Source organism: Bombus flavifrons, chromosome 5 (genome assembly GCF_040668555.2).
Source record: "Bombus flavifrons isolate JBK064 chromosome 5, iyBomFlav1_principal, whole genome shotgun sequence".
Lineage (NCBI taxonomy): Eukaryota > Metazoa > Arthropoda > Insecta > Hymenoptera > Apidae > Bombus > Bombus flavifrons.
The window spans coordinates 15164122-15176969 of NC_138446.1; the positions used below are offsets into that span (position 1 = coordinate 15164122).

Sequence of the window (12848 nt, forward strand, 5' to 3'; positions counted from 1 at the left end):
TATAAATAATGCATACGCGACGCCAAAGAAGTGCACAGTCCGCTATTACCGTACCGATAGCCACCGCAGAAGCGCTATTATTACGTCGTTATTGCACAAGATGAAAGTATCGCAATGCTATTTTACGCCTACGCGTCAGGGGAATCTCGGAAAGGAGCGACGATCCCGAGATTCAGAGGCGGGTAGATCGCCAGACAGCATGGCCAAAATCGTCACCGTGTCGAATTCTTGTTTACGGCACACACGTGTCGCCTATGACAAGTTCTTACCGTTGTACCAGTGGAGAAATTGCGCGAGTGTGAGTACAGAGTGCTAGCGTAGCAATGGAAAAGAACGGAGGAGGAGTCGAAAGCAGTAACTGGCAGACCAGTTGGCTTTTGTGCGAAGAAACGAAACGCGTACCTCGGAAACGCTATGAATTACGATATAGACTCTTTGGGCGATTAGCAAAATCTAGATACCGTTTCAACATACCTCTCGTTCGTGATGACAGATTTTTGGACCGTACTATTAGTTAATTTCAAACGAAACTTTCGATACGTGGGTCTCGAGAAACTCGCATATTCCGGCGCCACATATTGTTCCGTGGCTGAATCGTTGCCAAAATATTATCGTTCTTCGACATTCCTCTCAATATGATGTTTCTCTGATAAAGCGCCGAATGTACATAGTACAACGTGTCTCTAAAAATGTCTCTACGAAGAAGTCTGCAGATAATAAATCAAACGGAACTATACGCGGTATCTTGTATCAAACGAGAAGTTAATAATAAACTTAGTCTATCGTCTCATTCCTGGAAGTTAGGAATAGAAACGTGCACGCCTATCGGTTCGATAAGGTTTAACGAAGTACCTAATGTAATCTAAATTGAATTTGCCTATCAAAATATCGAATCGCCGAGATAACGAACATTAAGCTAATGCGTCTGAAAGAACTTTCTGTCTTTCGTCTTAATTCCATCGAGTTAAATCGTGTCACTCGATTTCTGGAAGTTACCGATAGAAAAGTGGACGCGTGTCAGTTGGACGTGGTAGGACACCGGTGAGCCGGACCAGGTAAGCGTTCGAGTGCGTGGGGCATCAACAGGCTCGGCTATAAATAGAACGCGAAGGTCAGGGGAATCAGCAGTTTTCATGCAAATACGGCATCGATGGAATAATATTGCTCCTTTCGCGGCGAAGCTCTATCGCGTGGTTCCGGTTACTCGTCGCGTACTTTTATTCCCGCGGTATCGTTACGATTTGATCCGTTTTTGTCAAAACCACCTCCCAACCGCATCACCTGCGAATTATTTCGATCAATTGCCTTAGCGCTCGCGCCTGTAGCACGCAGGACCGAGCAAGCAGAAACCTCTTCTTTCGCCACGTGGCGGCTTATTCAATTCGGATACGTAGCAAATTTAACAAAGATGTTTGTTCGGAACCTCAGATAGGAAATTCCCCAACATACATTTCGTTCGTTTCGACGATTCTCTTCAAAATATCTTCTAAATCGAGCACTTCCACGATGATATGGAACGACAAAAATTACTCGAATATCGGTTTGCGTCAGAACCACAAGAGTTTCTTCGAGCAAAAGATTAAGGACATTACGAAGTGGTTGTATATAATGTTGGAGGATACGTAGTTTATCGCGTGGCTGAAAAAACTGTCGCTCGAGAAACCAAATTTTTCAAAGACTACAGGAATTTGAGCGCATATCTAACATAGATTCGTCTTGTTAGCGATATCCTTTGTATGTGTATATTCGTCGTAAATTTGCAAAAGATAAGAGCGTTAAGGGATTTAGACGTTACTGCGCGATCGTGCGTGCTTACCACCTCGGGCGAGCTCTTGCTTCTAGCACGACGAGACACGTGGAATTTATATCTGTAATTCGTGTTATTTACTTGGTGGCGTCACACGACACTTTATCATCATTGTGAACGCGCCATTTGAATTGGAAATTTCGCGTAAAAGCGAGCCAAAAGCGAGAACGAGAGAACGACACATGTTGTAGGTTACGGCAGGGAGATCGCCGTAGCTATGGACACGGCTCGCTGTACAGTTTCTACGTACGCGGTAATAGGACTTTACGGCGATTTCTTGGCCGCTCAAAGGAACATTGTCACCAACGGCGAACTCTCGGGTTTCAGCCGAGTCTCGCATGCCGAGCGAACGCTTCAAATCGAGTTACGCAAGGTCTGAAAGGGTAATTCGACGTGGAGGCGTTTACGCGGTCCCTCGGGGAATATCGCGCGCGAAATTGCCGGCAATCTTGGCCAGAGATTCTACCACGGTGTCGCGATAACTCGCACCACTCTCCTTCGTTTCATTCTAGTTTACTATCTCAATGGATCGATACCGTTCGAATTTCTCGCCAATCTCGCTGGACGATACTTTACGAGCATAGAAAACGTTTGCGAGTGATCACGGTGCTGGTCGATCTAGGACACGATACGAACTATGATGTTTCGCAATTATTAAATTATTTCACGAAACTGTATTCAATCGCGTGAAATCTTCCGAACGATCGTCGAGTATCGGTTAAGCAACGCGGAAGCGAAACTGATCAATCTCGTCGAGCGAAGTCGTACATTCTAATAGTAAAACTAAGAATTTTAGCAATGAAACTAAAACGCTGGAATCAACCAATTTCGTTTCGCAGTATGTAACTTTAACCTCTTCTATTCAGAAACCTTCCAAACTTGGAAATCTTTCAAATATTCGATTTGGAAAGCTTTCGAATATTCCATCTTTCAATACGCGAATCTTTCTAAATTCTCAATTTATCGATTTAGAAATCTTTCAAATTCCCGGTTCTTTCAACTCGGCCAACCCTTGAATCTTTCGCAAAGCTTCCGTAAGTCTTAAATTTTCTTTTGAAAGTAGTTATATCCGAGCGTGCGTCTAGCCGCAAGATGTATACACGAGAGCGCGTCGTGCCGACAATTTTCCGATCCGCGGAGACGTCATCGACTCGGTGGCCGGTGCAATCAACAGGTGGTTGCACCAACCTCGATGCAGTGACCCGCGTGTGCATGCGTGTGCGTGGCGGAGCAGCGTGCTGACCGAGTCGAGAGGATCGAGCATACGAGAGAGCGAGTCCGCGCGCTTATCGAAAGTTCCCACTGGATCGTGATACCCGCATATACACTCTGGTTACGAGATGTCGAGTCGTGGCATAGGCGGGTTGTTACAGCCTCTGTGGTCCACCTACGGCTATTCGCTTAAATGGTCAGACGTTTGGTGTACGGGGTGGTCTACGTTAAGCGGGTTCACCTGCGAAGCTTTCGTTTCGACGAACAGACGTGCAGGACTTTCAACGATTTGTATTTTCTTTCATTGTATCGGTGGTTGGCTATTTTGTATGCAGGAATGCGCTAGGAGAGAGTTCAGAGCTCGGAGGATTCTTGAATTATTCGCGTGTGGATTGGTTTCTGTGCTTAGCTAGGCGGGAAACGCAACTATGCGGGCTATGATCTTTAAAATTCCAGCTGCAGCCTCGGGAATGTTGAGATCGATAGGTTGAACGAGCGATGAGGCGTTGATAAGTCGGCTGGCTTTGACACGGACACGTGGTATTTCGCTTTGGTGATACGTGAATAGGGGAAAAGTGGATAATGGATTGATTAGTCCGTCCATGTACCTTTAACCGATAGATCGAATGGCAAGAATGCCGGTTTCCAATTGCGTTCTTGAACCTTGGCGATCCCCTTTGGCGTCGTTCCTTTCTCACTTCCCATCGACTATCGCGCTTCCGCCAATTCTGTTCCAACGCTCGTTTATTTAAATATATTTAAAATTCGTTTAATTACTTTTCAATCCTTGAGAATACAAGACAGAATGGTATTTTCGTCGGAGGATAATCGTCGAATTGCAGACAACTGTTACGTCAACGTTCGAAAAACCATTATTATTACTTATATTCGTGACAACCTAACGAACTGTCGAAAATTAAGAAATAAAGAAAAATAGACCTCCAGTATGCTGTACGGTCTAAAGAAATACAGACAAAAGTTCATGGCTCGGAATTAAAAATCAAGAAAAACGATCGCAATTCCAGCCAACGTTCATTTATAAACTATAAATAACGTTTTTATCCGCTATGAGACGTTACGTTCCATCTGCGAAGAGGTCGCGGGCAAAGTCGGAGAAAGAAACAGAAGAAAAAGAAGGTGAGAGATCTGGCGAGTCATATGTCGCAGAAGCTTGCAGTTTTCAAGAGGGCGACGATCACAAAGCGACGCGTGGGAGCGGCACGTTTTTCGCGCTGGTCGGCTCCAGAAATAGCCGCGCGACGCGGCGGATACTTCGCCGCCAGGCAGAAAATAAGCCAACGGAAGTTCGTACACGCGAGCGCCGGTAAACATCCGGCGGAAGGAAAACGCGCGAGCCTCGTCGAAATTGAACGAGGTGCGTGCGAGCGAGAGACGAGGTCCTCTGGTCTCGCGGCTGATTCCATTCGGCTCGCTAACGAGTGAAACTAGGTGAAAGTAACGAGAACCCGTGCTTCTCTTTATGTTCGTACGCGGTTCGTCCTTCGCGCTGGACGCGAGACAAGGGCCGATCTACGCTCGAATCGACCAACGAAAGGAGTACAATAATTCCTGATCCTTCGGTTCCTTTCCAACGATTCAATTCGTATTATTAAGGAAATTTTACGTGTCATTGGTATTAATAAATTTTGATTGTTGGATTCTTTTGCGCGATTCAACTAATGCAATTTATAAATTAGTCGATTATCTGCTTAAATGTAAAATCATGGAGGAGAAATTTATAACCTATAAATTGTCATTTGTCGATTCATTGGTATTATTAGTTGGTAAATTATTGTGTAAGAGGGCTATTACGTAAATATGTAAAATAAACGAATTCATATTCAGCGGAGAAGAGAGATTTTCTAGAAATATACCTCCCTTGATAATCGACCAGATAAGGTCACGTCCTGTGGCCATTTATCCAGCCACTACCGTACAAATAATACTGTACTCGCCATCAGCGAGCCAACTTCCTTCGATCCCTTTCCTCGTTCGGCAAAACGGGCGCGACCGTTCTCACGTGGCCGTTTCATTTTCTTACGACCTCCGATTAACATAAATTAGTCTGGAGGTCTTTTTACGTTCGCGTACCACTTTCTCATATTCGAATCGGTAGAATGATGCGAGAGAGTCCTCGAACGCGTCCTTACAGTTTCTGTCGAGAAAACGCTCTTCAGCTTTTCTCACTTTAAACAGTTCAAACGGTTGAAAACGCGTGTAAAGCAATACTCGGAACTGTTAGTTCATAGGGATACTTTCGGAGCTTTGTTATTGCTACAGCGTCACGTTACCAGTGACTAAAAGTGGCTGAATTCACAATAAAAACAGCGTCGATATTACTGTGGCGGCACTCGACAGCAAAATACCACCGGACGACACCAACTAGCGCAGCTCCTGTTTTGCGACCAAGTTTTCAGGATAGAAAAGTAGACTACCGCAGCGTCCTGTTTTGCGACCAAGTTTTCAGGACAGAAAAAACAACCAAAAACAAAATCACATAAAAGCTCCGCTCCCCAGCGACTTAAATCCAAAGAATAGATTAAAACACAAAAAACGTAAAACGCCGACACATAACATAGTATGGCTACGTCGTATCGTCGCGTATCGGTACTTTTGCCAAGCACATCTTATCAAAATTCATAGTTTATTGTGAATACCCAAATTTATTAAATTGTATCTTGGTTTAAATAAACGTTATTAAAAAAAAAAAAACCAGCAGCGCAGTGGTTAGCGCCTTAGGTTACGAACGTTTTGGCACCCGGGTTCAAATCCCGGCGACCGTAGTCCGATTTTTCTTTCTACGGCATCTAAAATGAGAAGAGAAGCAGCGGTACACTCGCAGCAGAACCTATCTCGGCCCAACGGAGTGTAGCACTATCACGACGACTATAACACATGTACACCTCATTACTATTATAATAGTTGGTAAGATCTTTCAATGCAAAATGATAATATCTCGGAAAAGATTCTATCGTTTCATCCGTACCAGTTAATCGTTAATAACGAACCGTGTAATTTAGCTGACTTTTAAAATAGATGTGAGCGCAAAATATTCAATGTAACATCCTATTTCCTTCGCTTTTGTATCGTTAATAGCTTATGGTTAACAAATTAACGCTATAAAACTCTCGTTCAGGAAAACTATGGATTAACCTATCTTGATGTCTCGATATAACGATGAATACCATCGAATTCCTGCAAGATGCTATACCAAGACTTCGTAGGAAAACTGTTCCTACGATTCAGTTCGTCGATGATGTAGCACGATCGTTGCTTTGTCTACTCCTATCGTCCAAAACTGTCCATTCCTTTCGTAACAATTACATTTTTCTTTGTCTCCGCCGTGGCTGTCCTGTAGCTCTTTAATTCCTCTCGAAGCATCGCGTAATCGAGTCGCGTGAGTTAAATTTAAATTTGCGAGAAGAGAACCGTATATCGCGACACGAGCACGACGTATCGTGAGATTCTGAAAATTTTCCATTAAACATTCCTGCCTTGGATTGCGTGTTAATAACTGTACATCGTCGGATTGACTTTTCCGTGAATTATTCAGCTCCATTCGCGGAGGAGACATTGGGGACACTTTCACGAAAATTCACGAGCTACTTGAAGATTCAGTAATTTCTTTCTCGGTTCGTAAATATTGTAACTGGAAGACAAAAATTTCGTTTTGGAGTCGAAAAACTACGGAGCATCGACGGAGAGGATTCTTTTTGTTTCTGCCATTGGTGAACGGTGTTTTAATCGAGAAGGGGATCGGAATATTACCCAAAAGGTGGGACACCAGAAATGACCCGTCGAATTCGTTCCAATGTGCTACTTTTCGACTGGCGAATTCCATGGAAACGGCTGGTCTGAGGACGATTCCAGACGATTAACGAGGCGTACAAGCAGACGGGTTAACCGATCAGCCGGTTAAAAATAGACGCGGATCCGTGACATGTGTTTTTATAAATTGCTACTGGCGGACGCACCGCACATTTTCAAGCACTCGTTTCCTGATCGTTTCTTCCATGAATGATCTTCGATCGCGAATTTTTCGGTGGGTCCGGATGTTAAAAGAGTACAACACGATGACATAATGGCGCTACCGCGACGCCGCTGTAATCTAACTTCTCTTCTATCTTTTCAAATCGATTATTTATGTGGCGATCAACGTATCTGTCACCGTGGTACGCTCTACGAAATAAATCTGTAATATTTATTATATTTCTTTTTTGGGTCTTAAAGAAGACAGAAAGATACGGTATCTGGTAGAAGATATTTGAAACGTCTAGTTAGTTAGTCTACGATCAAGTTGCGTAATAAATTCCCCTACCTCGTCGTAGAACTTTGATCGTGGTTCGACAAGTCTGTGTAGAAAAGGCGAATCGAAAAAAGAGAAGATCAAAAGAAGAATTCAAGTGGCATCGCACGAGCAGCTGATACGATGGCCAGGCTGGTTCTCAACGATGTCAACAACATCGTTAAACAACTGGACTCGTAACATCAAGGCAAATAGGCTCCAAACGATTACAAGATCCTCCTTAGATCCACGTGCATGGAAATTCCGTATCCATAATTAGCATAAGAAACCAGAAGAATAAGTAACACTATCGACGAAAATCAACAAATATATAGACTCGTTATGTTTCTCTCTTACGTTTCTCGTTACGGTTCTCATATATTTGGCACTGATAGTTGACGCTCGTGATGCGCCGGTGTACATTGGTCGTCACAGTGTTAAATTCCAGAAAAAAAGTGTACTACTTAGAGTTTTATAACGCAAGCCTATCGGTCATTCGTCATCCACCACGAAGTATTTTAACTGGGATCAGAGGTCTAATCTTACGACTGTTGGAGCCTAGAATAGCTCAGAGTCAAGATGATTTAAGTCGATCGTGAGCTCGTACTCGGTCAAAAACCGCGAACGAGACTATGATGGAGGTGATTCGAAGTAGGAAGACACGAAGGCTTCGATCGGGGGCACCGAATCGAATGCACGCGCTTTGTGTCCACCCCGATCGGGTATAACCGGTTCGATTCGGTTTGCCTGGTGATCGATGCGTTTCTACATCCTGTTCAGGCGACTGCGTTACGAGCCTCGGACCTAGGTTAATCTATGGTTTAAGATATCTCGGACTCCAGATAACTCGGACCTAAGATAGCTTCGATAGCCATAGTTCAAGGCTCAACCTAGGACTAACGTGGCTCGATCTTAAGTACCATGGAGTTACAAAAGACCCGTTCGAAACTATGAAGCGAAACGATGATAGAATTCCCATTAGACCTTAATAGGCAGGATGTAACTCGAAGCCAGATGCAGCTGCTCTCTAAGTCTAATTCCATCTAATTTCCGTACTTTCCTCCTTCGAATTTTAAATCAAGACAAATCATCGAATACTAAGGGTATTTTTCTTTTTTTTTTTTTTTTCTTTTGGTACATGGGAATCGATCTGCTGTTTTTTTTATTTCATATTGCGAGTTATCTCGGAGTTTGTATCAAAACGCGGAGAAAAGTGACGTTCAGTCTTTGCAGTTTTCTCAGTTTCACTCCCGAGCTATCTGAAGCAAGGATGATAATGAAAAATCAGAGTAAGATAGTTCATTAGGTCGGATTGCATATGGTAAAATTACCACTTTCTTTACGTCTTTACCGCTGACAATACTCGGCTAGAAAAAGCTTTCGGTAAGTTTCGACGTGAGAGCGGTCTTATATACTGTAAAACGAAAAACAGGATGAAGAAGCATGGCGGAGGGTCCAAGAGGAAGGCAGGATGCTAATTTTTCAGGCGGTCGATCGAAGCCCCGAAGCGCAGGCAGGCATCGCGTGTTCCTAACGTCGCACGGACGAAAGCTTCGAAACGCACACAGCTGCGCGCGGAAGCAACCCGTAATTATATTGTCACGCCGCGGGTGTTCAATTTGTCGGCGGACATCCGCCTCCCCCGCGTCTTCGTTAACCACCACTACCTCTTCGACAACTTCGACGCTACCTTCCTCCTCGTCACCTTACAACCCCGCACTCTACTCTTTTACCGCGTTCTCACGCCTTTGAACGAAGAAACCTCTTAGACCTACACCCGCGATCAGGAAGAAATCGACTAACGTGACATCAAAAGGATTCTTAGGTAGTTTTAGGGCGACTGCTGCTATTTTTCGCATCGTCGAGTTATTTTAATATCGGCGGAATATTTAACAGGTAGATGGGGAAATAATGAATGAAATTTTTGGAGTGAGAAAGGGCTAAGAACGAAATATAGATGCTTTTATAAGAGAGATGCAATTCTCGAGGATCATAGATGTGGTTGAAACTTAGCCGAACACTGCTAGATTTCCTTCTTTTTTTCTACAAAAATCATGTGTGTGTATGAGTGTGTTCGATTTTGTTACATCGATTTCCTAAACTTCTTATCTTAATGAATATTCTAATATTTTTGCGAATCATACTGTATATCGTTTAAAAAAATGGTTGAATTTTCTTTTACTTGTTTCTTTCGGTAACAGTTGAAAAATTGGAATCATACGTACAGGAAATTCACAGTTTTCCAACAATGTATGAAATGACGTATAAAAAGATTAAAACGTTGAAATTAGAAAGTTAGAAAATTAATATAACAAAATTGGACACGTTATATGTTACGATCTGATATAATACTTAAATATATTTCAAGATAAGTATCGATTTGTTCGAGTACATCTATGTAGGATATATAAAAAAAAAGCTGAGCTATCGAAACGTCTGCTGTCTAGACTAAGCGTGGAATTAACGAACCGTCGAACGAAAATCCAGTTTCGTTGAGACAGTTTGCAGAGTAAGCGTTGTCTTAAATAGCGTTAGAAGTACTTACATAACTAATCATGGGTATGTTGCGGGACTGAGCGACTATGGCTTCAACGTAGCACGAGCCTTCTGGTCCAAAGAAGGCTGCAACCCCGTCGCAGATCATATCGATCATTGCCTTGGTAGCTTCCACGGTTTCTCCCCTCGTGTCGCTCCATCGCATCACCAGCTTTACGTTTGGCAACATGTTCGGATCATTGTTGATCTGAAACAAACATCGAGCGAAGAGATTCTATTAAATCGGCGATTATGTCAAATCGAAGATCGCGAGGCAAAAATATAAGTCACGTTTTTCAAAGATTATTTCACAACTTTTAAATTCAATCGATGGAACATACAAATTTATAACTGATCTAAAATAAGAATCCAACAAGGAATTTCATTTAATTGTAAACCCGTTTTTATCGGATTACCACATCAAACGTCAAACTCCAACGATGGAATATGCAAATTTATGGTTGTTTCGCGTAATCATCATAAGCGTTATGCAACACGTATTACAAGGCCTGCCATCTTTCGTCATACGATATTGAATTACAATAATTGAACGATGTCACGGGAGAGCGGCCGGCGGTCGTTGTGAACCGTAGGTTAGCATACTTAGATGACTTAATTGTTTCCAGTAATGCCCTCGGTCGGCTGGTTTAATGGAACTAATTGTGTTACCATAACTGCTGTCATGAATATTCACTCTCGTCCCAACGACGACGAACGCTGTGGTCGCGACGTATAAATCACGGGACCAGAATCGAATGATATACAATAACATATCGATCGTACGATAACCGATTGACAATTGCAACGATATTTCGTATGCGCTTGGCATATCCGTTAAATTTGATCGTTCGCTGGCTAATAACATCGGGCGAAATAGAAACGAAATAAATTCATTTCTTTCGGTAGATTCTTTGATCCTGATGAACCGTTTCTAGATATTTCTATTTCTATTATTTATATTTTTTATATTTTATATTTTTTATTTTATATTTTTATGTATTAATAAATATAAGATAAATACCGATAAATATAGAAAACGCAATAATTTCTCGTATACGGTGCCACCGTGGCATCGGAATATTAATAAAAGTTAGTGTATTATACGTAGCGGTATTAGCGAGAGGAAAGAGTTACGATAATGGTCACGATATTTCAGCTTATTGTTAGTTATAGTGTTCCATAATACGCGCACGAATCGATTTTCCTCGGCTCTCGACTTTCGATGGTATTCCTTTCGCGTCGGAATAAATTTCTGCCCGGCAGGAACGTCGATTAAAGTTCAATTCGTAATGTTACTCGCGCGATGTGTCCCGGTTCTTCGCGAGCATTCCTTCGACACTCTCACGCTGTATCCGGCTCGCGTTTGTACACAGCACGAAGCGGCGTGTGCGCTACCTTATTATGCAAATCTCGATGCAAACAAACAATACTTTTCCAGGTAGTTGGTACTGGTATAATCTCGTCGACTCAAAACAACCAATAAATTCTTTTATGATTTCTGTTTAAGTGTCTGTTCTTCGTACAAGATAGTGTCAGTACACAATATTATATTGGTATAGCATGTGACGACTATGGGGAAAAAACGCGACAAGTAGCATTTCCTATTTTTCACGGGAAAACAGTTTCGAGATTACGTATGTTGTCGATCGATCGCATATTAAAAGATCGAATCTGATATTACATATTCTCGCGATCGTGTTACGACGAATGATTTTCCGTAACGAGTAATCTATTTTTCGAGAATATCGAATATCGATCGTGCACTTGTGTAATAAAATCGAGAAATTGATAAAAAATACTCAGGTTGATCGCTCAAGCTTCTGAAAGATCACGATAGAACATATTGTTCAAGCATATCGTTGGCGAATGAAACCCTTCACAACGATGAAACATACGAAGGTTTTCGTTCTAAGGAAGAATTTTACTAGAAAAGAAGACACCGATCGATTTCTTTGAAATTCTAAAAGAATCCAATTACCCGCGCGTTGGTTTCTCTATTCTTGAATTTTTTCAAATTCCGCGTAGACTACGACTGGTTGGGAAAGTAACCGTAGCCTGTGACGACAACGGTGCAATAATCGCGGTAGCAGCTTTGTCGACACTTCCAGATCGGATCAATCGCGTGGAGGAGTACCGGGAGTCGATGGCTTAATTATACTCACGCATCTCGCGGCATTGTTCTCAGAACGAGTTACGAGACGTAATCAATTACATACACGCACACATCGTGCGGTTACGCAACGAAAGCGATCAAGAGCGTGGTACCGATGAAATCAGAAAAACCACGATGATTCCTTTACGCGCGAAGCCGACGAATTTTTGCGTAGCTTCGCTTCAGACCAGAGAGGAACCGTTAAAGCGGTTTCGAAGGCGCTATAAAAAATCATTGCTCTTCCCGTTGCATGGTTCGCATTCCTGGCCTTGCACCTGCCCCAACAACCGCCGAATTCGTCCGTAGGAATGCGTATAATAATAAGCGACTGCTTTTCTTTCTTCTTTATTTCTGCAATTTTTCTTTCTTTTTTTCTTTTTTTATAACTGCAGGTGAAAGTTGAAATCTGTCGCCATAATCGGAATTGAGGACTACAGGGTTAATAATACGACAAGTTAAATCTCTTTGCTATTTCTTACAGGAGAGCGATTTTTAAATTACGTGCGTTGTCGATTATTCTCGTGTTGGCAGAATTATTTTTGTATCTGACTTTCTAGCCAAACACATATTTTTGTCGTATTCTTTAAAACTTTCAAATGGCTTTCAATTTACAGGCATAGAGTTACTGTATATTTATAAGAGCAGAAAATTGGCGGTCGACAAGAGGCAACATTTATATCAATCCCATTAAAAGGCGTAAGGTCGAAGGTCTGACTTCTCTGAAGAGCTGTCTGAGTGTGAAACAATGTTCACAGGCAGTGTACACTTGCGTTGTTGCCACTGGCAGGGTTTCACCAATCAGCTTATTTTCGAGCAATTGAAGGGCGTCCGGTCGTGGAAGGCTGTGCACGACCGAG

At 42.5% G+C, this 12848-nt stretch overlaps 1 protein-coding gene across 4 annotated transcripts in view; it reads right to left on the reverse strand.

Annotated features, from left to right (window-relative positions):
* Nucleotides 1-12848, reverse strand: part of LOC138180128 (receptor-type guanylate cyclase Gyc76C) — a 101225-nt gene that overhangs the window by 25843 nt on the left and 62534 nt on the right. For all 4 annotated transcript variants that reach the window (XM_069113647.1, XM_069113649.1, XM_069113646.1 and 1 more), the window contains one exon: nucleotides 9850-10047. In XM_069113647.1, coding sequence (XP_068969748.1) covers nucleotides 9850-10047 — 198 coding nt within the window. The remainder of the gene's footprint in view (nucleotides 1-9849; nucleotides 10048-12848) is intronic.